We start from the raw sequence: 27,325 nt of genomic DNA on the forward strand, positions 1-27,325 counted from the left end.
TAATTTTGTAATGTATAATTCTTCAAATCAAGATAAAAACTCTCCAAAATTTATCCTTAAGTAACATGAGGTTGTATACAACAAACTTTACACTTAAAACATGATGCAGTTTTAAAACAAATTCCACCATATAAGGTAAATAATCTCAGATTCAATACTGATTTCGAGTTTAACTGAGACTCATATTAAACCAAACATCTTTGATGAGAATTAAAGGTACATAATTCATAAATTATTACAAATGCTAGTGAAGATGATGTCACCTGGTTAGTGTCCTGTGCTTATAGCATTTGATCACTTAAAAAATACTAGTGAAGATAATGTCACCTGGTAAGTGTCCTGTGCTTCCATCACTTGATCACTTGAAAAATGCTTATACTGAAGATCAAGGGCGTAGGAACCGGGGGGGCGCCAGCCCCCCCCCAGTGAAAAATATGGAGGGGCAGAAGTATCATTCCGCCCGCCCGCTTTGCAAGTCAGAAAACCCCTTTTTCATTTCCAAATGAGAACAAAATCTCATTTGGAGCACCAAATTGCATCTAAGGCCAGGTGAAAATGCAAAGTTATATACAAAATGGAGTGGATGGGTTGAAGTGTGCTATATTGCACCAAATTGCATCTGAGGCCACCTGGAAATGCAAACACCCCCTCCCCTTAGACCCCTCCCCCAGGCCGGCCATCAGTCTTCAGCCCCCCCCCCCCCCACTCAAAAGTACCTTCCTACGCCACTGCTGAAGATGGTGTCACCTGGTAAGTGTCCTGTGCTTTCAGCACTTGATCACTTGAAAAATGCTAGTGAAGAAGATGTCACCTGTTAAGTTTCCTGTGCTTCCAGCATGACACAGGTACGTGTAAACACTGTACAGGTACAGGTGTACACAATACAAGTACAGGTTTTCTATACTGGTAGGTCACTAAACTCCAACGACTCAACAAAGATATAAAATATTGATTTGACACTACAGCTGAGTCAAAGATTGAATTTAATATTTCTTACCACCTTACCAACCCCTTAATTCATCTTGTAACTAGAGACAGTCACTTTTATACAATAGCTTGCAGATCTATAAAATGTTGTTTCAAGAAGTTGTTAATGAAATTATTTTCTTCCTATAAACATGTTAATTTACTGGTTTCAAATCCAGTAATTGTGCAATTTACTCAGAGTACACAACACTTAGAATACTGAGATGGAAACATTACAGCATCTACTTTCAATGGGCACTTTAGCAGATAAGGAGTTTTGCTTGCAGCTTTTTCCCTCTCTTAAATGTTACTTTGGACAACAGTGGACAACAAGTCCACTGTTGTCTTGTGACCACAATATCCTTTCTTAGTTCTGTAGCACTTAGGTTAATTTATAAGGAGAGAAACAAAACAGTATTTTCCTCTGTTTAAGCTCTAATATCACACACACAGTATACTATGGTTCAGAATAGGAAATGAAAGACACTTGCATTTGCTTTACGAAATGTCAGACATCAAAAATATTGTGACAATTTTACCTTCAAATTAGCAGCCAATAGGCTTATAGGCATACACCTAAAAATGCTAATCGTTTGCTTTTACCAAGCCTACATTTCCCAATGTGTATTAGAATATTGCTTTTTGCGATTAGTTTCCACAAGCAGAACTTTCTTAAAAAAGAAACTTGTCACAGATAGCTTTGTCTAAAGTACTTCCCATTTATAAAGTACCTGTGTAGGTCATATTGCTATTCCACCAGACACACCTTTGCATAAGAATCAAGTAAATGAACTCTGGTACATTACATACTGGGTACTGGTAGGGTAATGAGCTCACTTCCATTACATATAAGGTGTTATAAACTGAGGATCCTCCATGCACCTCAACAAGTCAAATCTGTTAATATCATAAAAGCATTCATATAAATCTCCAGCTGTCTTGCCACTTGTTTTAAAGATGTTTATGACATTTCTGGCACCATTGCCTTTCTGTTCCCACAAAGGTACTTCCTTGCCGTAACCGAGTGTGTCTGCCATTTGACGCCAATCTGCAGTTCCTGAAAAAACCATGAATAATTACTGTTTACATCTGTTATGGAGATATCATAAATTACTCAGGTCCGAATGGGTCTTTTATAGATGGCAGGAAGAGGAGAATATACTACTTGATCTAAGTAAGGCCTTTGGTATTTAAATGTTACAGAATTAAAGACCAACTATGGAGACTTTTTGATGAACATAAAATCCCACCATTTTGCATGTATGTAATCCTAAACTCACTTGAATTACATTGCTGTATGTAACTTTACCAATTTCGGACGTTAAATACGTGAAAAATGGGAAGAAAAGTCAGCCTTTTAGGAAACCTATTTCAGACATTCCTGAAACATTCCTAAGACATCAGGTGACCAAGTGACGTCATCTTTGGTATACCGCACTCACAACAATACTTTTCGTGTGCAAATTTGATAACTTGAGCTGCCAAAAACGTCAACGATATTACTCCTTTTCCCCCTAAATGCCACAATTCTGTGTTGTTGGAGGTTGCAGTTATACCTCAGCCAACAAAAGCATCAGCTTTTGTAACCGAGTCACCGACGTAAAACGCCGTAGACTTTGGATCTATTTTGTGAGATCCACGCGGAAAGATTTTTCAGCACCCGGAGTATATTCATGCCCATGAGTCCACATGCATAACCCTCTTTGTATGCTGCAAATGTCTCATTCTGCGAAACTTATATACTTTCGACAGCTGTGATGGACATAGCTTATGTGAAATTGACCCTTTCAAGTCTCCTTGTAAACACGCCATTGACGTTCTTACATCATTATATCACGCAATTGTCAGTTTATTTTACTGTTTGAGATGACCGTATGTAGACCATGTATAGACCGTGCCTAGGGTAGCATTGTTCGTACATGTAGTGAGTTACAACTCCCCCCGGGGTTGGCTCACAGCATGTGTAAATATATAGTCATGTTAGGATTTCATCGCATTTATCCATTTCATTTGTTGTATTCCAGTATCATGAATTAGTGATACATGTGTTATATTGTCCGTTATGTTTGTTCCGGCATCTGCATGGTCCAAGGAGTGGAATAAAACAGTACTATATAACGAGCGGACGTTTTATTTCTTTAGTGACTGTCTTGTGATTGTGCGATGTTACTGGTCAAGGCCTGTTTCAACTGGACCTAACTCTATGGAATAACACAGAGTCACTGTAGTATTTAGCCCAGGATTGAACGAGAAACGTGGATTTGGACATTCACTGCTAAATTTAATTTATTGACAGGATACTTGTCCTGTGTTTGAACTTTTGGATATTAAAACGAGTAAGTACTATGTTCAGCTGAAGCTTAGTCATGTATATGCTACCCTGGTCGATTCGGGTCAGCATCTTCTCGTAGTTGTTCGATTATGTTTAGTGTTTTTTGGTAATTCGTTGACAGTAACGTAAGCCATTTTCCCGTCACATATCACGCATGAGGCATCTTTTAGGTCTATTCTTCTGTTCAGTTTGCGGTATCTTGCGATCAAATTGTATTACGGAATCGGCAAGCTGCTTGCATGTTCTGCAGTATATTGTAACGTATGTACCTATTGACGCCCCGCTATGTAAACGATGCCTCCATTTGAGTGGAAATTTTGCAATAAAATAACCCATTTTACTAAATTTTCTGCTTAAATTTTTCTTAATACTAGTTGTTGACCTTCATGTTTTCTTGTTTTAAGATAACAGCTTTTCAAACGCTCGAAATTGGAAGTCAAATACAGTCCAGTTGTTCGTTATCTGTGTATAAACAGTACCTATTTCAGCGTTTGATTTTTGCGGTATACCAAAGACAACGTTACACGGTGACCAGAGGCTCCTTTGGGTCAATCTCTCTTTTCAGACATTCCAGAGGTACATGTCACGTGACTACCCAAAATGTTCATTTTCGTGGTCGTTTTTTGATGAGTTCTAGTAGGTTTTCGAAGATTATTTTTTACACATGTTGATTATGGGTATATAAACTCCCAAATTAATGGAAAATCCCCCCAAAAAATTTGTCTCCATAGTTGGTCTTTAAGTAAAACATCATATTGAATATTTTAGAACGTAGCATTTCTAAACAGCAATTTACACTTTTGGTGAAGAATGGACACAGAAGTTTGCCTGCGGTAAGAGATGCTAATGCTAATAACAAAGATAATTCTTTCTCTTTTCAAAGTGAACTGCTATTCCACCCTGAAAATTTTATACAAGTGTTTCAAACATTTTGGCATCACAAGATTTGTAATGGTTAATTAGAATCACCATCATCAAAGGGTTAGATACTGTAGCTTGACTGCTTGTATTTTTCAAGCCATACTTTCACATCCCATTCATGCCAACAGTTCAGTTTTGCTTACTTCTGACACATCCAAGAGAAATATAAACCATGATTTTATCCAGTATGGAGGATTTACCTGTTACAAGAAACTCCAGCCTCTTGATAACTGTTTCCAAGAAATGCCAATTTGTCTCAGACATATGTATCTGATGAGGAACAGTTGGGCCTGTTAAACAGAAAGCAGATATATGTCTACCAATATGAATGCAAACACTCAAAGGATTATGAAAAGATAACAATTCACTGGGTGAATTATGAAGGATGCTTCATTTATTAGTGACAATGATCCACCCATACTTAATTGCCGATATTATACTAAAATTATAAATCCACCCATACTTAATTTCCATAAAAAATATTAGAATTCAGCTACAGGAATATTCCAATGGCAGACAGTGTAGAACATATCTTAAAGAGCACAATGAATATTCAAACTGTTACCCCAAACACTTACCTTAAAGAGAAAAATGTATATTCACATTGTTACCTCAAACACTTACCTTAATGAGAACAATGAATATTTACATTGTTACCTCAAACACTTATCTTTAAGAGAACAATGAATATTTACATTGTTACTTTAACACTTAAGAGAACAATGAATATTTACATTGTTACCTTTAAACACTTATCTTAAAGAGAACAATGAATATTCTTACTGTTACCTCAAACACTTATCTTTAAGAGAACAATGTATATTCACACGGTTACCTCAAACACTTATCTTATGGAGAACAATGAATATTCAGTGTTACCTCAAACACTTGCCTTAAAGAGGACAATGAATATTTACATCGTTACCTTAAACACCTATCTCAAAGAGAACAGTGAATATTCAAACTGTTACCTCAAACACTTACCTTATAAAGAACAATAAATATTCCCATTTTTACCTTAAACACTTATCTTAAAGAGAACAATGAATATTTACTGTTACCTCAAACACTTATCTTTAAGAGAACAATGAATATTCATTCACACAGTGGCCTCAAACACTTATCTCAAAGAGAAAAATGAATATTCAGTGTTACCTCAAACACTTATCTTTAAGAGAACAATGAAAATTCACTGTTACCTCAAACACTTGTCTGAAAGAGAATAATAAATGTTCACAGAGTTACCTCAAACACTTACCTTAAAGAAAACAATGAATATTCACACAGTTACCTCAAACACTTATCTTCAGGAGAACAATGAATATTTACATTGTTACCTTTAACACTTACCTTAAAGAGAACAATGAATATTCACACAGTTACCTCAAACACTATGAATATTCACATTGTTACCTCAAACACTTACTTTAAAGAGAACTATGAATATTTACATTGTTACCTTTAACACTTACCTTAAAGAGAACAATGAATATTTACATTGTTACCTTTAACACTTATCTTAAAGAGAACAATGAATATTCACACTGTTACCTCAAACACTTATAATCTTAAAGAAAACAATGAAAATTCACTGTTACCTCTTCTCTGTTACCTTTCATATCTTCTCCTTAGCCAACTCAGGATCTATTGTATTGAATGTTACTTGACTGGAAATACCCGCAACGCCCCACCTTACTCCAGCATGACATTACAACAGGTGACAAACAATGTAATGCTGTCATCATGTTGATTTTGCAAGATCATTCACACAATACCATCAACAACAGTTATACATTCCCCATACAAATTTCTATGAGACATTAGCCTGTATGTAACCTCAAGTCATACTGAACAACATGAAATGGTTGGAAATGTGTTTTGGGAAAATTAACAATTTTCAGCTACTTTTTCTCTTGACTGGTAGGCCACATAGAAAAAGTCCCTAAAAACACCAAAATGCTGTTTTGGCCATAACTTTCAGTTTCCTCAAGCCAATGAAGTTACACATTTGTCATGTTTGGCTTTTAAGATGTCAAACTGGCAATGCTAGCCAAGAGGAACCTTCAGGTAACAAGTTTTAAGTTTTTCACCTTTTACGATTAGATGACCTCACATGACCCTTTACCAACACCAAAAAGGTGGGCATCATACACACACAGTCACTCATGCATACTGACTTAACTGCATAGTAACTTGCCTGCCTATGGCAACGTAATTAACAGGTATGAATGTTTTCTTGGAATGCTATGAAGCAACATTGGGTTTATAAGACCATTGCAGGAATATGCATATGATGGTTTGACAAAAATGGGGTCAGAGGTCAAAGGCCAGTGACAATGCTGTGTATACTGAGTACATACAATTTCATTTTATACAAACCAGAAATTAGCATGGAAGGGATTTCTAGAGTAGTCTGACTCGATACTTCGATATATTGGGTAACAATGATACAGATTTTGTCAAAAATGATGAATGAGATACATTACTTAAGCATTTTCAGAACTTAATTCTTTTTTAAGTTCAGGTATAATTTACCTGCATTTCCAAGTTTAAGAAATTTCTTTATTGCATCATAAAGGCAATTGAGTCTGCTCAATTTCAGTGCCAGCATAAAGTTCCATAGGAATATTGGTGGCCTACTGGTTTGTCCTTGGAGTTCTGTATGAAGGACACAGCTGGCCCAATGATTTCCGACATCTATCCAATTAGTAGTAATGTCGTTTATCTTGCTGTTAAACTGTCAACAAAATAAATGTGAAAGTAAAAACATTACTATACAGATAAGATCATTAATATTAATGTATGAAAGCAAGATTCTGTTTTTGTGTTTGCATTTTTGTAAGGATTAACTAAATAACCAATATTGGAGATACAGGTGTTTCTGTAGTAAACATCCAAGTAAGATAAATAAATAAATATTAATGTTAACTTGAACATGCCCAATGACATATCCACAAGTAACTGCTACTATCTAGTATCTGGCAAAGCTATTAATGTTAACTTGAACATGCCCAATGACATATCCACAAGTAACTGCTACTATCTAGTATCTGGCAAAGCTATTAATGTTAACTTGAACATGCGCCATGACATATCCACATGTAACTGCTGCTATCTAGTACCTGACAAAGCTATTAATGTTCAACTTGAACATGCCCAATGACATATCCACATGTAACTGCTACTATCTAGTATCTGGCAAAGCTATTAATGTTAACTTGGACATGCTCAATGACATATCCACATGTAACTGCTGCTATCTAGTATCTGGCAAAGCTATTAATGTTAACTTGAACATGCGCCATGACATATCCACATGTAACTGCTGCTATCTAGTACCTGACAAAGCTATTAATGTTCAACTTGAACATGCCCAATGACATATCCACATGTAACTGCTACTATCTAGTATCTGGCAAAGCTATTAATGTTAACTTGGACATGCTCAATGACATATCCACATGTAACTGCTGCTATCTAGTACCTGGCAAAGCTATTAATGTTAACTTGAACATGCCCAATGATATATCCACATGTAACTGCTGCTACCTAGTATCTGAGAAAGCTATTGGTGTTAACTTGAACATCCGCAATGACATATCCACATGTAACTGCTACTATCTAGTATCTGGCAAAGCTATTAATGTTAACTTGAACATGCCCAATGATATATCCACATGTAACTGCTGCTACCTAGTATCTGAGAAAGCTATTGGTGTTAACTTGAACATCCGCAATGACATATCCACATGTAACTGCTACTATCTAGTATCTGGCAAAGCTATTAATGTTAACTTGAACATGCCCAATGACATATCCACATGTAACTGCTGCTATCTAGTATCTGGCAAAGCTATTAATGTTAACTTGAACATGCCCAATGACATATCCACATGTAACTGCTGCTACCTTGTATCTGGCAAAGCTATTAATGTTAACTTGAACATGCCCAATGATATATCCACATGTAACTGCTGCTACCTAGTATCTGAGAAAGCTATTGGTGTTAACTTGAACATCCGCAATGACATATCCACATGTAACTGCTACTATCTAGTATCTGGCAAAGCTATTAATGTTAACTTGAACATGCCCAATGACATATCCACATGTAACTGCTGCTATCTAGTATCTGGCAAAGCTATTAATGTTAACTTGAACATGCCCAATGACATATCCACATGTAACTGCTACTATCTAGTATCTGGCAAAGCTATTAATGTTAACTTGGACATGCTCAATGACATATCCACATGTAACTGCTGCTATCTAGTATCTGGCAAAGCTATTAATGTTAACTTGAACATGCCCAATGACATATCCACATGTAACTGCTACTATCTAGTATCTGGCAAAGCTATTAATGTTAACTTGAACATGCCCAATGACATATCCACATGTAACTGCTACTATCTAGTATCTGGCAAAGCTATTAATGTTAACTTGGACATGCTCAATGACATATCCACATGTAACTGCTGCTATCTAGTACCTGGCAAAGCTATTAATGTTCAACTTGGACATGCTCAATGACATATCCACATGTAACTGCTACTATCTAGTATCTGGCAAAGCTATTAATGTTAACTTGGACATGCTCAATGACATATCCACATGTAACTGCTGCTATCTAGTACCTGGCAAAGCTATTAATGTTCAACTTGGACATGCTCAATGACATATCCACATGTAACTGCTACTATCTAGTATCTGGCAAAGCTATTAATGTTAACTTGGACATGCTCAATGGCATATCCACATGTAACTGCTGCTATCTAGTACCTGGCAAAGCTATTAATGTTCAACTTGAACATGCGCCATGACATATCCACATGTAACTGCTACTATCTAGTATCTGGCAAAGCTATTAATGTTAACTTGGACATGCTCAATGACATATCCACATGTAACTGCTGCTATCTAGTACCTGGCAAAGCTATTAATGTTCAACTTGAACATGCGCCATGACATATCCACATGTAACTGCTACTATCTAGTATCTGGCAAAGCTATTAATGTTAACTTAGACATGCCCAATGACATATCCACATGTAACTGCTGCTATCTAGTATCTGGCAAAGCTATTAATGTTCAACTTGAACATGCTCAATGACATATCCACATGTAACTGCTACTATCTAGTATCTGGCAAAGCTATTAATGTTAACTTGAACATGCTCAATGACATATCCACATGTAACTGCTGCTATCTAGTATCTGGCAAAGCTATTAATGTTAACTTGAACATGCTCAATGACATATCCACATGTAACTGCTGCTATCTAGTATCTGGCAAAGCTATTAATGTTAACTTGAACATGCTCAATGACATATCCACATGTAACTGCTACTATCTAGTATCTGGCAAAGCTATTAATGTTCAACTTGAACATGCGCCATGACATATCCACATGTAACTGCTGCTATCTAGTATCTGGCAAAGCTATTAATGTTAACTTAGACATGCCCAATGACATATCCACATGTAACTGCTGCTATCTAGTATCTGGCAAAGCTATTAATGTTCAACTTGAACATGCTCAATGACATATCCACATGTAACTGCTACTATCTAGTATCTGGCAAAGCTATTAATGTTAACTTGAACATGCGCCATGACATATCCACATGTAACTGCTGCTATCTAGTACCTGGCAAAGCTATTAATGTTCAACTTGAACATGCCCAATGACATATCCACATGTAACTGCTACTATCTAGTATCTGGCAAAGCTATTAATGTTAACTTGAACATGCGCCATGACATATCCACATGTAACTGCTGCTATCTAGTACCTGGCAAAGCTATTAATGTTCAACTTGAACATGCCCAATGACATATCCACATGTAACTGCTACTATCTAGTATCTGGCAAAGCTATTAATGTTAACTTGGACATGCTCAATGACATATCCACATGTAACTGCTGCTATCTAGTACCTGGCAAAGCTATTAATGTTCAACTTGAACATGCTCAATGACATATCCACATGTAACTGCTGCTACCTAGTATCTGAGAAAGCTATTGGTGTTAACTTGAACATCCGCAATGACATATCCACATGTAACTGCTACTATCTAGTATCTGGCAAAGCTATTAATGTTAACTTGAACATGCCCAATGATATATCCACATGTAACTGCTGCTACCTAGTATCTGAGAAAGCTATTGGTGTTAACTTGAACATCCGCAATGACATATCCACATGTAACTGCTACTATCTAGTATCTGGCAAAGCTATTAATGTTAACTTGAACATGCCCAATGACATATCCACATGTAACTGCTGCTATCTAGTATCTGGCAAAGCTATTAATGTTAACTTGAACATGCCTAATGACATATCCACATGTAACTGCTGCTACCTTGTATCTGGCAAAGCTATTAATGTTAACTTGAACATGCCCAATGATATATCCACATGTAACTGCTGCTACCTAGTATCTGAGAAAGCTATTGGTGTTAACTTGAACATCCGCAATGACATATCCACATGTAACTGCTACTATCTAGTATCTGGCAAAGCTATTAATGTTAACTTGAACATGCCCAATGACATATCCACATGTAACTGCTGCTATCTAGTATCTGGCAAAGCTATTAATGTTAACTTGAACATGCCCAATGACATATCCACATGTAACTGCTACTATCTAGTATCTGGCAAAGCTATTAATGTTAACTTGGACATGCTCAGTGACATATCCACATGTAACTGCTGCTATCTAGTATCTGGCAAAGCTATTAATGTTAACTTGAACATGCCCAATGACATATCCACATGTAACTGCTACTATCTAGTATCTGGCAAAGCTATTAATGTTAACTTGAACATGCCCAATGACATATCCACATGTAACTGCTACTATCTAGTATCTGGCAAAGCTATTAATGTTAACTTGGACATGCTCAATGACATATCCACATGTAACTGCTGCTATCTAGTACCTGGCAAAGCTATTAATGTTCAACTTGGACATGCTCAATGACATATCCACATGTAACTGCTACTATCTAGTATCTGGCAAAGCTATTAATGTTAACTTGGACATGCTCAATGACATATCCACATGTAACGGCTGCTATCTAGTACCTGGCAAAGCTATTAATGTTCAACTTGGACATGCTCAATGACATATCCACATGTAACTGCTACTATCTAGTATCTGGCAAAGCTATTAATGTTAACTTGGACATGCTCAATGGCATATCCACATGTAACTGCTGCTATCTAGTACCTGGCAAAGCTATTAATGTTCAACTTGAACATGCGCCATGACATATCCACATGTAACTGCTACTATCTAGTATCTGGCAAAGCTATTAATGTTAACTTGGACATGCTCAATGACATATCCACATGTAACTGCTGCTATCTAGTACCTGGCAAAGCTATTAATGTTCAACTTGAACATGCGCCATGACATATCCACATGTAACTGCTACTATCTAGTATCTGGCAAAGCTATTAATGTTAACTTAGACATGCCCAATGACATATCCACATGTAACTGCTGCTATCTAGTATCTGGCAAAGCTATTAATGTTCAACTTGAACATGCTCAATGACATATCCACATGTAACTGCTACTATCTAGTATCTGGCAAAGCTATTAATGTTAACTTGAACATGCTCAATGACATATCCACATGTAACTGCTGCTATCTAGTATCTGGCAAAGCTATTAATGTTAACTTGAACATGCTCAATGACATATCCACATGTAACTGCTGCTATCTAGTATCTGGCAAAGCTATTAATGTTAACTTGAACATGCTCAATGACATATCCACATGTAACTGCTGCTATCTAGTATCTGGCAAAGCTATTAATGTTAACTTGGACATGCTCAATGACATATCCACATGTAACTGCTGCTATCTAGTACCTGGCAAAGCTATTAATGTTCAACTTGAATATGCGCCATGACATATCCACATGTAACTGCTGCTATCTAGTATCTGGCAAAGCTATTAATGTTAACTTAGACATGCCCAATGACATATCCACATGTAACTGCTGCTATCTAGTATCTGGCAAAGCTATTAATGTTCAACTTGAACATGCTCAATGACATATCCACATGTAACTGCTACTATCTAGTATCTGGCAAAGCTATTAATGTTAACTTGAACATGCGCCATGACATATCCACATGTAACTGCTGCTATCTAGTACCTGGCAAAGCTATTAATGTTCAACTTGAACATGCTCAATGACATATCCACATGTAACTGCTACTATCTAGTATCTGGCAAAGCTATTAATGTTAACTTGAACATGCGCCATGACATATCCACATGTAACTGCTGCTATCTAGTACCTGGCAAAGCTATTAATGTTCAACTTGAACATGCCCAATGACATATCCACATGTAACTGCTACTATCTAGTATCTGGCAAAGCTATTAATGTTAACTTGGACATGCTCAATGACATATCCACATGTAACTGCTGCTATCTAGTACCTGGCAAAGCTATTAATGTTCAACTTGAACATGCTCAATGACATATCCACATGTAACTGCTGCTACCTTGTATCTGGCAAAGCTATTAATGTTCAACTTGAACATGCCCAATGACATATCCACATGTAACTGCTGCTATCTAGTACCTGGCAAAGCTATTAATGTTAACTTGAACATGCTCAATGACATATCCACATGTAACTGTTGCTACCTCATATCTGGCAAAGCTATTAATGTTAACTTGAACATGCCCAATGACATATCCACATGTAACTGCTGCTACCTTGTATCTGGCAAAGCTATTAAGTCAATCATTGAATGGATGAATAATTTTACCATCCCATAATAAGATTTGTTTTCATATGAAATTATGGGACCATGATAGAAATGTGCGTATACACATATGCACGCACACATGGTATCACACGCGCATAGATTCCTTATCCCTCCATCAAGGATTCAAAAAAGAACTTGCATGAAAGACTCATCATTTTTTAAAACAGTTTGCTTACAAGAGTCTGGAAATTGACTTCCTTTTGATACTCCAATACGTTTCTCTGAAACACAGCACGGCTTTGTACTGTGAAGGGCTGGGAGAATATCTCATGGTAAAACTTGTTTGTATCGTTAGGGTTCTGCATGTATGGTTGGAGTACCCTTATGAAAAGAGAATTTGATGTTAACATGGATACAGCTGCTGATTGCCTTGGTGTTGGTTCATACGACTGGTAATTTGGGACTGCCTGATCTATTGAACAACATGAAAATAAAAAAATTAATACAATTATTAAATTAATTCACATTTGATATATTAAAACATAAGCAACACACAAAGCTTTAATTTACTTTAATAATCTTTTTGTTGATTTATCCTTCAAAACAAAGTGATTCATATTTAATCTTCAAGTAGCTGAGCTGTCAAAGTTCTCTGTATTTAAGGTTATAACAAAATGTATGTATGTATATTGAATCCTCCTGCAAGCAGGAACTCGGGAAGAAGCCTCATTGGCTTATCAAAGGCGCAAGCTGACCGAAGTCAGTCTCTTACATTCATATTTAACTTCCATGATTATGAATTGTTAATTGTCAACAACTCTGTAACTGGACGACTGTAACTGGACGATTAGATGTTCTGCATTTTGTAGATGTATTATTTTCTACATTCATATTTAACTTCCATGATTATGAATTGTTAATTGTCAACAACTCTGTAACTGGACGACTGTAACTGAAAGACTGTAACTGGACGATTAGATGTTCTGCATTTTGTAGATGTATTATTTTCTACAGATGCAGAAAATTGACACTACGTTTTTTTGTTAAGCAAATCAACTTTGGCCACTGGATTATCCCTTTAGAGAGGTTGATTGCATTTCGTAAACATTCTTACATCAGCAGCTTACCGTTCATACTGCTAAGGGAAGAATAGTTTCCTGTATGGCTGACAATGCTCGATAAACTCAGGGTGCTCAACGACTCCGATACGTCTATGCTTTGCAAAGAAGGATTCGATGCAGTCTTCTTTAGCTGCTTCTTTTCAGATTCTGGTTGCATTAGCATAAAAAGATATAAATAAAAACAAGCAAAATAGTTAAGTATGTTTCTTTGACCTATAAACTGATTGAGTTTTCTACTGCCAATGCCTTTTTCAATAGGATAAGAACAAACAGCCAGAATACTAAGTACTTAGCAAATTAACCTAATAATATCACTGGTATCCTTACAACAAATTCCATATCTAGACAGATTGCTAAAATGGATTGATGTGGGTTTTGATAACATTACTCTTGTTCATCATTACCTTTTCTTAAAAATCTGAAGTCTATGAGTGCACATAACAATGTTTTCAAAAAGTGACATCATATTTTCTTTTTTCTCCTTTTTTTTTGCAGGGGAGAATGTTAAAAAAGTACACTCATTGAGAAATAAGATTTTAAATGCCAGGTGTGTGTTCTTTCCTTGCAGCAAGTGTGTAGACCTGTGCAGCCGACTAGGAACAATATAAACACTTTCTGGTTGGAATATCCTGGTGCATGAAAGTAACTTTTTGTTCTAGAACAGAGCAGATGGTGATGGGAAACAATACTATCTGACGTTGGAACAGATGAGGAAGCCTGAGGCTTTTTTATCGGTTGGAACTTCTAGAGTTTAAAAGATTAACTACCACCAATGATCCAAGACTAGAATAGACACGGTTTGTATTCTATGAGGGGGACCTATCAACATACCAAGTACAAACCTCACAGTTTATGTTGGCTGAGCACTCATGTCAAACAAGGCTTTCACACTTTGACCTATGTTGACCTCATATGACCTTGAACTCCACTAATACAATAGGCTTTTTAAGTAATCACTGTGGAGCGTCCATTCCAATTTTCCATTAAAGTTTCCCCCCTTCTTGAGGTAATGAGTGATCAAAATGATTATACTTTTACCCTATTCTGACCTCAAATGACCTTTGATGTCCACTAAAACTAATAGCGCTAGGGGAGAAATCAAAGTACTAAATATGCAATTTGCTCAAGTTTCCCTCCCTGGGATTATCTTTTCTTAAAATACAAGTGTCACTTACTCACATGTCATCCTGTTTTGGAAAGGCTACTATTATCATCAAAGGTTATACATGACTTAATACTGAAACATTTATCACAGGACCAGAATACTCACACATTTAAATTGACCATTTTATGGAGTTGACCTGGTTCTAAAACATAATCATAATCAATCTCCTATTGACATTGGTTTGCTTCCCTGTTTCTGTTCATTTTTGTCTCCACAAACATTTTCTTATTAAGATGTTCCTGGAATAAGTGTATAGAGGCTAACCCTCCCCCCCCCCCTCTCTTAAGGCTGAACCTTTTGGCTAAACCTTTGTAAATTGCTGGCCAAAATCCGATATAGGCAATACAAATTTTCAAACAAAACGTATAATACTTTGGTAAGAAGTTCACTCACCTGATTCTAAAATGTAATGATAATCAGGAAATTCTTTGCAGAATCTTTCTGCTATTAGTCGTAGTTTTCTTTTTAAAGCTACTTTGATGAGCTTCTCAGGAGTAGCTTTCTTGCCCACTCTATCTATCCACTTCAGGAAGGCTTGGTACTGCTGTTCTTTCACACCTACGTAATCATGGCGAATTGTTTCCAAGTCCCTTTCCACCATTCCAAGAGCTCTCATGTAAGACGGCCACACTCCAACATCCAATTGATCAACCATAAACTGTATATGTGCATGCTGTAAGGTTGAATCCTGTGTACCAATCAAAGAACCATTTATCAATTTGTGTGTAATTTTAATGGTCCAACAAAATAAGAGATGTGCAAGGTATTTTTTTAACATGTTACACTTTATATTGACTGTACATATAGCAAAAGAGTAAAATGTAAAAGAGGATTCTACATCACAAAGTTAATGAGTTTTAAAAATTCATCAGTTCTAGCCATATTAGTCAATTAATGAATGTATGTTGACAGTACGTTTAATCTACAACCAGAGACCAAGTTAGCTAAGTTGTGATTCCTTGCCATACATTTTGCTTAAACTTCACAATACTGTAACTATCTGGCTAATGTACTACTGTACAGCAAGTGAGTTAAATTTGTCCAAGAATTAAGTGAGAACCAGAAAAGATTTGTAGAAATCCCTTGTGGGCATCAACCATGTCATTCATTCATAAGGCTTTTACAGTATAGAATTTAAACCAATATCCGAAAAGAAAAGTCTTCCTATGTGAAATATAGACACATTTTACCAACTTTGAGCTAGCAAATCCCTTTAAAGAGTGGTTCAGAGTTACATGACATTGTTTATAGTACGTACTGCAAATATTTTGAGGAAAAGTTTTCCACCATTTGAGATATATAACCATTTGACCCCTTAAGCCTAGAGGGAAAAACCCTAAAAGGAGGTTTAAGTGCACACTTAAAGCAAGAGTATGAACTCTGAAGCGGATTTCATAACCTGGATGCCAGGTATGTTTCGTTAAAGACCTGCAGAGCCCCTTAACAGAACTAAACTGAACTGAATTTGACCAAAATATGTTCACCAAAAGAAAATCATAGCATTGGATAGTTCACAGCCCTGTTAGTTGTAGCTTTAACTTTGGAGTTATCATGTTTAAAAGGTTTGATGCCTGTTGACCTCATGTGACCTTTGACCTCTAATAAATACCAATTTCAATAGCATTCTCACACTCACCAAGCTGGATCTGCATACTACGTATTAAGTTCAGGAAAGATGTACCCTTCTTGTGTTATTGTTTCTACACAATTTTCAGACTTTCATTTAAATGTTGACGGCAAATGACCTTTGACCTCCACTCATTTCACAAGGGTTCTTGTATGTAACAAGCTGAATCTGCATACCAAGTATGAAGTTCAACAAAGATGTACTTTTTGAGTTATTGTGATCACAAAGTTTTCAGACTCTGTTGACCCCAAATGACCACTGAACTTCACAGAAAACACTATCAAGAATCTCAATAAGATGTAGTACTAGTACTGGTACTATAAGAATACTTGTGTAGTACTACTGCTGGTATTATAAGCATTCGTGTGTAGTACTAGTACTGGTACTATAAGAATACCTGTGTAGTACTAGTACTGGTACTATAAGAATACCTGTGTAGTACTAGTACTGGTATTAAAAGAATACCTGTTTAGTACTACTGCTGGTATTATAAGAATACTGGTGTAGTACTAGTACTGGTATTGAAAGCATTCATGTGGAGTACTAGTACTGGTAGTAAAAGAATACCTGTTTAGTACTACTGCTGGTATTATATTAATACCTGTTTAGTACTAGTACTGGTATTGTAAAAATACCTGTGTAGTACTAGTACTGGTAATATAAGAACACCTGTTTATTACTACTGCTGGTATAATAAGAATACCGGAGTAGTACTAGTACTGGTATTATAAGAACACCTGTTTAGTACTACTGCTGGTATCATAAGAATACTTGTGTAGTACTAGTACTGGTATTATAAGAATACCTGTTTAGTACTACTGCTGGTATAATAAGAATACCGGAGTAGTACTAGTACTGGTATTGTAAGAATACCTGTGTAGTACTAGTACTGGTATTATAAGAATACCTGTGTAGTACTACTGCTGGTATAATAAGAATACCAATGTAGTACTACTGCTGGTATTATAAGAACACCGGTGTAGTACTACTGCTGGTATTATAAGAACACCTGTTTAGTACTACTGCTGGTATAATAAGAATACCGGAGTAGTACATGTACTGGTATTATAAGAACACCTGTTTAGTACTACTGCTGGTATCATAAGAATACCGGAGTAGTACTAGTACTGGTATTATAAGAATACCTGTTTAGTACTACTGCTGGTATCATAAGAATACTTGTGTAGTACTAGTACTGGTATTGTAAGAATACCTGTGTAGTACTACTGCTGGTATAATAAGAATACCGATGTAGTACTAGTACTGGTATTATAAGAATACCTGTTTAGTACTACTGCTGGTATCATAAGAATACCGGTATAGTACTAGTACTGGTATTATAAGAATACCTGTGTAGTACTACTGCTGGTATTATAAGAATACAGATGTAGTACTAGTACTGGTATTATAAGAATACCTGTTTAGTACTAGTACTGGTATTGTAAGAATACTGTACCTGTTTAGTACTACTGCTGGTATAATAAGAATACCTGTGTAGTACTAGTACTGGTATTGTAAGAATACCTGTTTAGTACTAGTACTGGTATTATATTAATACCTGCGTAGTACTAGTATATACTGGTATTGTAAGCATTCGTGTGGAGTACTACTGTAGTACTGGTATTAAAAGAATTCTTGTGTGGTACTAGTACTGATATTGTAAGAATATGTAGTATTAGTACTGGTATTATATGATTACCTATATAGTAATAGTACTGGTATCATAATATTACCTATGTAGTACTAGGCCTGGTATTTTAAAGTGGAACGATAGTGACAGAAAAAAAATCTCTCATTTTCATATATAAAGTAGTTTATATGTTACCAAGGAACATATTTTTTTAATTTTCCAAATAGCACACTGGAAAGTTATAAAAAAGGGAATTAAAACATCGTTTTTTCGTCTCCGTAATTTAGGAATTTGCAAACACTGCAACGACCTTGAACAGCCCTCAGGTCAGTGAATGACGTCACTGTGATGATCTTTTCTGTTGTGAACTGTTCAGTACGGAGCTGTGCGTGCATTGCGTGTCAGCATAACTGTTATTTTCCGGCGTAATGTTCAAGACATAAATAGATAATGAATATCATAGTGTTTCTTGATTTCTTCACCACGTGTTTACAAGTTTTTTTTTACGAAATTTGCGGCGATTTCGCAACGATTTCCCAATATCTGAAGAGGTAACTCGCAAACTGACCCAAAGTAACGTAAATCTCAAGATCACGTTTTTGGCGGGTTTTATACAGAGTGATGTATGAATTTGCTCACTTACCAGTCAAACTGGCACAATAACAATAGTGATGATAGTCTCAAACGTAGATTAGTATAACATGCGAAAGAAAATCCAAAGTTCTAGACAAAGTAGATTCGCTTGCATGTATGCACTAGGCCTACTGTAAAACATAAACGTTCCTTGTTCCGTGCGTCATTAAATCCAACAGAAAGGTTTCATTGAGCTTGAAATACAACCGCATTTGAACTCAATCGAGTTGTTAGTCTAGCTCGAACAATTTTCTCACTACATGCAATGCCTATTGCGTTTATTCACATGCATGCCTCGTGGTTTGGGCTTCAGGAGGAATCGTATTCTAGCCCAACTTCACGTAGGTCCGCAAACGGTACTTTCACACTGTGCAAACACAAGTGACAGTGTGCGCTACCGTAAGTAATACTTACACAATGTTTTGTTTCGCTCGAGCATACACACATTTCCGGTTTGGAGGGTATGAACTATGAACACATCTCTGCCCCAAAAAACTCTGCCTAAGCGACGTCCATGCCCCAATTGAAATTTGCACGTGGATTCTCTCCTCACATAGTCATTAGGTTGTTCACGTCTGACATGTCTTCCAGTTCCAACACTTACTGTTGCATTTATCGGGATATATATAAATAATGCGGCATAAAAGCATCAATCTTTCAAACTTTTATTACTTTAGTGACCTTGCCACACGCAAATTTCAATTGGGCCCGAGAATCATCTTCTGTGAAGTGGGCAGAACAAACTTTCACATTCTTGCCATGAGTAACTCCTGGTGCGATGAAGTCTTTCCTGGTTCTCCTCACAAATCGTATCCAGAGTTTCCGATATCTCTCACTACTTTTTCCGCTTGGAAAATTGAAAAAACTTATTGTAGAGTCTACATTCGTTCTGTTGCATCCCCATACAACGCAATTTCTTGGATTTTGCTAGTGGTTTACGTTGTTTGTCGAGTCCAATATAGAGTAGGTTGCAACTAAACTTACACACTAAGTGCACACTGCTGAAGTACACTACGCCGAGCTCACGTTGTTATCATCATAATGACGTCACATGTCACTGTAGATCACGTGATCATCATATCGCTTTTCGCGAAAAGCCCAATTTTTGTTTAAAAAATCAACGAGTTTAGGAATTTTTTTTAAGCCTTTCCCAACATCGGATTGACTTGAATTTTCACATGTGTAAAATGGAAACCAACTAGAATACTCTTGAATAAAATCGTATTTTTTCGTCGATGGTGAAAAATCACTATCGTTCATCTTTAAGCATTCATGTGGAGTACTGGTACTGATATTGTAAGAATACCTGTGGATACAGCTAGTACTGGTATTGTTTAGCATTTACATACCTGTGCAGCACTGGTACTGGTTTTACTATCCAAGCTCGGGTTTGATACTGAAGACATTAAAGACACAGAGTTTTCCTTGGCAAATGTCATTTCCTGTTTAATAAAGACCTCATTCTCACCGGTTAAAGATGTCCCGGATATATTTTCACTAGTAGATCCTCTTCCTGAATGGATAGAATTGAGCCATTATACATATATTAGAACTAAATCATAAATGATTCAAAACATGAAAATTGGCCTTACATGTGTAGTTCACTGTTGCACACATGACAAACTGTTTAAGACAACTGTAGAACCATGACTGTTATAGCAAGTAAGTACACACATGATGACATTTTAAGAATGAAATACCCTACTCATGTTTTTCTATGTTGTTATGTCTACGTGGTAAATAATTTGTCTAACATGATTGTTTTGACTAGAGAGATCTAGTGACCACCATAGCCCAGCATTACCCACACTCGTTATGGCGATAGTGCCTTTTCTGTCGCTATGCCTTCTCTTTGGAACAAACTCCCATTTCACATTCGTGACTCTCCCTCTCTTTGCATTTACAAGAGACAACTTAAAACATTTCTGTTTGATTCCTAGTTTCTTTTTTTGCCCTTGGTTACCTTTGTCTCTTTCCTACTTTGTAAAGTGCTTTGAAATGCTGTATTAAGTGATATATAAGTGTAATTTATTATTATGATTCCACCAACTGAGCTATTAGGTCCATAGTTTGTGGTGATCCCTTTTGTTCTTTGCTGTTGAGTGCCAGCCAAAAGCCACAGTATGCCAGGCAGTAAACTTATAATTTTGGGTAGTACAGCAATGGATGGATATGATTTATTCATCTAGTGCACGATTAAGCTTATTCATAATGGATATTTTAACTGCGCATGCTCGAGAGCGTTCATTCGCTCTGGTTACTGATTTGCATACTGTAGTAGTGTTTTTTACAGAGATAAATCAAACAATGTAAAACATTCAGGGAAAGAAAGATATGAAAGCATTGACTGAAATGTATGTGTGATATTATCTTCCTGATACAACAACCATCGAAACGCTAAAGCAAATTTGGCTCACGAAAAAGTGTAGTGTTCTTCCTGGATGGCAGATTCGGATGGAGGTGTAAGCGGGCGGTGCCGAGGGAGTGAGGGCGTAGTGCTAAAGCCTTTCAGCGTGTAGTTAGTTAGATGGACTTTCAATACTGGCTTCAGAACATTTTGTACTTATGTATGATGTTCCCAATCTCGATTCCTACACAGAGAATATCTTTGCCAAAACTCACTTTTGATGTTGCTGAATACTTTTCACTTTAATAAAGCCAACTCAACTTTTGCCCCTAATACCTGATACCTTTTGATTTCCTTGTTATATTCCCTTCTCCATCCCCTTCCTTGTCCTTCTTTCCCTTTCCCAACTTAATTCAAACTGGTAACGCAGTGCTAATGACAGTAACTTCGTCTAATAACCCCCGCAGATTCAACTGAACTGAGTGAGAGATTAAGGTCGGAAAAATATCATCACAATTTGCCATTGTTGAGTAAACTTGTTGAGTAACTTTCATCAAAGCATTTGACCCTCATTGCCATTCTACCTACTGTATAATGTATCTCATTGACACAGTGACACTCAACTATAAACATTACATAACAGTAATTCTCACACTACGACTGCTACTATATAACGTGTTGTAGCCTTAATTATGTTATCTCTGGTTACGTAATGTCACTGGATGTGACTAGAGTGTAGCAATGGAATATGAATATTTATTTCATACTTAAACCCAACTCTTCTCTCGTTGTACTACGTAAAATAAAAATTTGCTGCCAGGCATGCTGTGTAAGAAGAACCAGCCATGCTTGTTAAACCCCTTTTTGCTCGTTCAATTTAGCTTATAACTTATCGTTTCAGATTTTCATTGTCATTTACTTGAAAAAATTGAAGAAACAAACTTTACTGTGCATATGAATGCTACACAGAAAAGTGTTCCAACATTTAAATCGGTATGATCACTCAATCCACAGATTGTACTGCAAACAGCAAACACATGAAGTCACTTTTTATGAGACAAAGTAAATTTTTCAATTTTTTCAATATTTCAAAGTAAATTTTTCAATGTTTACATGCCGATACTAGTACATAGAAAGGGGACAAATTTGTAGATGATTAAGTTACTTAGTTGGCTCCAATATTTATACCTGGTACGACGGAAGATGATGTGATGCGATCACCATCAGCAGTCAGGCCTTCTACTGGGCTTGCCGTTGGTGTATCTTGTGAGGCACCTTCGTTTCCATCAAAGTGTCCATCACATGCATCTAAACCTGCATGAAATAAACAGCTACTTGTATACAAGATACCAACATCACCAGCTTAAAGGCCCGGTCACACTACAGCGATATTGTATCGGAATACGGTCCGATTTTTCCGATTTTAGGCCGAAGAGTGAGGTTTGTGGTAGTGAATGCAATGAATGCAGTGGAATATTCGAATACCTACTCCAAATCTGAGGGGTTCTGGAACGGACTACATTCTGAAGTGACGTCACATCGAAAAATGATAAAAATCGTAAGAGAAATCGGATAGCTATCCGATAAAAGGACACGGAGTCAATATCAAAAGTTAGGAGAGGGCTATTCCACATCGGAATGGCTCAACAGATAGCAAATCAGGTCCTTTATCACTGTGGCTAGAAGACCCGAACGAAAAACTGGCTGTTTCGATTCCTCCAGGAAAATCGGATAGTATTCCGATAAAAAATCGGTATAGTGTGACCGGGCCTTAAGACAGTCACATTTGGTATGCTGTTTCACCCGATAATTAACGCTGTGCAGAAAGCATCACAACGCCATCATTGTACTTAAGATCAGAAAAGTACCTACTAGAGAGACAAATATAGTGCATGGAAATATAATACACATACAAATGCAAACCAGAAAGGCAAGCCAATATGCTTAGTGGTTCCTTACAACAGTCTTTTGTGAGCTTCACTTTGGCAGTTACTGTGTTGCCATCTATCCAACTCAAGCACCCATCGACCTACACAAACTGCAATGGGTTTCTTGCACTTGCTACATTCATTGACATTTACATTTGTGCTTTCAGACTTTGATATTTGTCATCTCAAATGCTGTTTGACCTACATATGGAGCCAAAGGCAAAATTGTATTCAATAAGGGGAATCTGCATACAACATGAGAAGTTCATTCGATCTTTACTTTTGAAGTTATAGCATTACAAAGTTTTGGACTTTCAATCACTGCTGACATCACATGACCTGTGACTGTCACATTATATGCATCAAGTTTCTTGTACTTACTAAGATGGAGAACATACAATGTAACAAGTACAGTTCACTTTTGGGAGTTTTTGTGTTTGCAAACACTCCAGACAGGGACTGCTGTTTGACCTTAAACAACCATTGACTTCCAAGAATAGTAAAGAATTCTTGCACTCACTAACATGGATAGCTCTATACCAACTATGCAGCTCATTCAAGTTTGATGTACTAGAGTTATTTAGACATTGACCTCTACAGACCTCTTCATAACATGTGTAAAAGTAAGTTGGCCTGACGTTTCGATCCTAGCAGGATCTTCTTCAGAGGCTAAATGACAAGTTGTCATTTAGCCTCACTTGTCATTTAGCCTCTGAAGAAGATCCTGCTAGGATCGAAACGTCAGGCCAACTTACCTTTACACATTCTATTACATAGGCTCTCTAGTGGATAAGCAGTTTGCTAACAGTTTTATTTTATTTTGCTCTTCATAACATGATAGGTTGTTTGCAATCACTAAGGTGCATTTACTTACAAAGTAAAAGATCATTCAAGCTGTAATTGTAGTGTTACTGTATCAGACTTCTATCCATTTTAAAACCGGGTTCTTGTACTCACTAAGCAGGATCTGCATAACATGCATGATGTTCAACAAAAATTTTTTTTTTTTGCGGTAACGTGTTTACAAGTAGACCTGTGCCAGATACACACACACACACATGTCATCACTGTCACATTGATTCCTTTGCAAGGAATAAAAACAAACTCTGACTTAAAACTTTAATAAACACTTGAAATACCTATAGGAGGGTCTTGTTTCCTGATTGGTCTGTCCTCAAGTTCTTTCCTTAGCCGTGAATTCTCTTCCTTCAGTTCTTTGATAGTTCTCTCATACTCTTCAAACTGTTTAATGATGCTTGTTACTGTTTTGGATGCATTGTCAGAAAGGGGAGCAAGAATATTTATCTGACTGGAGCCTGGGGAATTACTAGTAGATGTTCGGTCTTTCTTTGAACTGGGGTCAAAATGATCCTTCACAATTTCTAAGTCACCTCCTCCCTCGGCCATGTCTCTTCATGGGAATGAGTTTCCTATAAATAAACACTAAAAATTGAGAGCACATAACTAACATAGTCAATGCTTAAAATCATGTATGTATGTACAGTACAATAAATATATATGCAAAACAAAAAGAGCTTACTAGCAATGAATTGCATTCCTACAGTAAGTTTAAAACTAGCAGAAACTACATTTTGGAATGAATTAATCTACCTAGCATTATACAGTATGTACAAATGCAATGGAACACTTGTCATATCGCTTTGGTGACAATGTTGACTCACTTGTCAACAAGCACAGATGAACCACTCATGATCAGACCAGGGAATGATTTAGTGTTCAAAAGTTGTGTAAGAACGCGCCAAATTCAGCTCTAAAAATACTACATTTATACAAAAACCGTCCTACATCTTTGGACCTGTAAAGGGGTCTGGCTACGTTGCAGTGCATTTGGCAATTTAATACTGGATAAATGATTCCCTAGAGACAAAAGAGTGACAGAAGCCATGTCTGACTTTTGCACCGTCTTTTTTTTAGTGCAAAATGGGATCCAGTCCTTCTGGTCACATCATTTTTTTGTCTTTCTATCGCCCTAAGACTTGAGATGAAATTTAGTTTCTGTGATAGATTGCTTAGTATTGTCCCGTTCTGCCAGAAAGTTTGAATCTAACCCTGACTGACGTCGAGAGGTGACATCAGTGCGGCACATTGGTCAGAATCGATCCGATCTCACTCTCAGTTCGGCTTTGATACAATACACAGGAACTTTCCTCGCTACAGTGTAGCTTGCTAATGATAGCGTCCCTACAGCCCCTGAAAGGAAGTGCCGCGATGACGTCACATCGCTCATTGTTCTCCACTATTCAAAATATATTTCCTTAAGTTGGCGCAAGGTTCAAATATTCACATCTCCTGATTCATAGGATGAGAAATCCCGAACTAGGACTGTGCCAATGAAAAACTTATAGATTTTTGTATATACCCAATCGACTGCCAGAAAGAATTCCTTTAACTCTACTGGAATTTTCATGAACTCTTTTTTCAGTATATCACCTCAATGTGCATCAATTAGCTCACATGACGATACAAATTACAGTCCATACATTACACTACTTCAGCATTGCTGAAGATATAGATGTGTAGAAAGTTGAAGATGAAGTTCAAGGTTTACAGACTTGTGTTAGGCCTAGGCCCCCTCACACGACTGTACAATAATAACCCCTGCTCATTGGTTACAAACTTTAGAGACTTGCTAGCCCTTTTCAATCATTGCTAACTGTCAGTGAAAGGCTACTGTAAATTCACGAAATTCTAAAAGTTCTTTAAAATAGAATAACTGTTTCAACAGAATAACTGCTCTATTGACAACACAGGCTTTTAACTATAAACTTTATGATGTTAACTTAGCATGAATTTTCCTAAAGGAACCATGGTACTAATGATCTCTTTGATTTACTCTCAACCACATCATTTGTTTGATTAGAGTTTGCTAGAATGAATCTTGAAGATTTTAGTAGTTTGCAGTAAAACTTTCCCTAACATAGCAACAGTGTTAAATTCTAAAATGTAGTTCTGGTAAATGGCCATGAAAGTGTTTGTAGATTAAGACTACACTTAAAGTTGGTGGTCACAATTTGAATCTAAATCATGACAAATTAACAGCTTCAACTTTCAAGGTTAAGTAAGACTAAGACTGAGAGAACAGCTACAACACAGCTTATAATTATATCATAGACTTACCATTGCCTAGGCTATGTATCGCTAAAAGCTGTAACACAGTACCGTATGCAAACTATGGAAACATGCAAAGTACAATATACCACCATACCATGCTAAATAGGCTTCTAGGCCCCTAATAAAGCCTATGCTAACTCTAAAAGTTTTACCAGTTTCACATTATATTTCATGGTAGGAACTGGGATAGATCTCTAGGCCTAGGCTGCCTCCAGCCTGGTCTCACAATCACATGCAAACATTTTAAACAGGAAAAAAGAAAGAAAAGAAAAGCAGATTTACATGTAGATGTGGATAATAATGTTACAACCATGATTTCTTTGATTTTAGAACGCAGGACTCTGCTAAAAAATGTGCTAATCCTAACAGTGACGTTAACACTGTGGCAGTAAGGTCTAACGTTACCTTAGGGGGTTAGGCTAAGCTTGGCCTAACGTTGATTGTTACGGAGAAGCTATAAAATAGTAGGCTATGCTGATTCCTTACACGTTACGCTAGTCCTTTCAATTTTATCTTCGGAGTTATCACACTGTGACAGTGGCACAGACAAGCAGTTATTTGGTCAATTAGCTAGTGAAACCATCTGCTTTCTTCTTCAAAGTTCACTGTCTCCTTCAAATGCTAGGCAAAGGTATAATCTTTGTGTTACTGTTTTGGCCTAGCAAAGAAGTACGAACCGGATTGTGCGAAGAACATGTCAGCAGCACCATTAACGTCTGGGAAGTCCCATGACGTAATTCTGATTAAATGAGTGTAGTGAGATTCCTTTTTTGCCT

General features: G+C 36.8%; 1 protein-coding gene and 1 long non-coding RNA gene across 4 annotated transcripts; both read right to left on the reverse strand.

The window, feature by feature from the left end:
• Positions 1–27,265, reverse strand: LOC139974853 (uncharacterized). 3 transcript variants are annotated; one of them, XM_071982333.1, is made up of 10 exons: positions 27,036–27,265; positions 24,557–24,847; positions 22,678–22,803; positions 20,492–20,655; positions 15,646–15,940; positions 14,094–14,234; positions 13,203–13,438; positions 6,755–6,956; positions 4,420–4,509; positions 1–2,023 (listed from the first exon to the last, which is right to left on the reverse strand). In XM_071982333.1, the coding sequence occupies exons 2-10, from the start codon at positions 24,822–24,824 to the stop codon at positions 1,809–1,811; spliced, it is 1,737 nt and encodes a 578-aa protein (XP_071838434.1). In that variant the 5' UTR covers positions 24,825–24,847; positions 27,036–27,265; the 3' UTR covers positions 1–1,808. The 3 variants fall into 3 exon arrangements, with proteins under 3 accessions (XP_071838434.1, XP_071838435.1, XP_071838436.1); XM_071982334.1 differs by having other exon boundaries at positions 24,557–24,860; XM_071982335.1 differs by having other exon boundaries at positions 26,955–27,265.
• Positions 4,516–6,748, reverse strand: LOC139974854 (uncharacterized). Its single transcript, XR_011795578.1, has 3 exons — positions 5,679–6,748; positions 4,923–4,961; positions 4,516–4,876 (listed from the first exon to the last, which is right to left on the reverse strand). It is a non-coding gene; the product is annotated as an uncharacterized lncRNA (long non-coding RNA).
• Positions 27,266–27,325: the final 60 nt, after the last annotated feature.

Source organism: Apostichopus japonicus, chromosome 10 (assembly GCF_037975245.1).
Source record: "Apostichopus japonicus isolate 1M-3 chromosome 10, ASM3797524v1, whole genome shotgun sequence".
Lineage (NCBI taxonomy): Eukaryota > Metazoa > Echinodermata > Holothuroidea > Aspidochirotida > Stichopodidae > Apostichopus > Apostichopus japonicus.

Excerpts from the sequence above, each read along its gene's own strand:
- LOC139974853 (XM_071982333.1), bottom strand. The coding sequence starts at position 24,824 with ATGGCCGAGGGAGGAGGTGACTTAGAAATTGTGAAGGATCATTTTGAC. Across the intron at positions 22,804-24,556 it reads GAAACAAGACCCTCCTATAG|GTTTAGATGCATGTGATGGA; the intron begins GTATTTCAAGTG and ends TATTTCATGCAG. Across the intron at positions 13,439-14,093 it reads TTCCCTTAGCAGTATGAACG|ATCAGGCAGTCCCAAATTAC; the intron begins GTAAGCTGCTGA and ends GTTGTTCAATAG.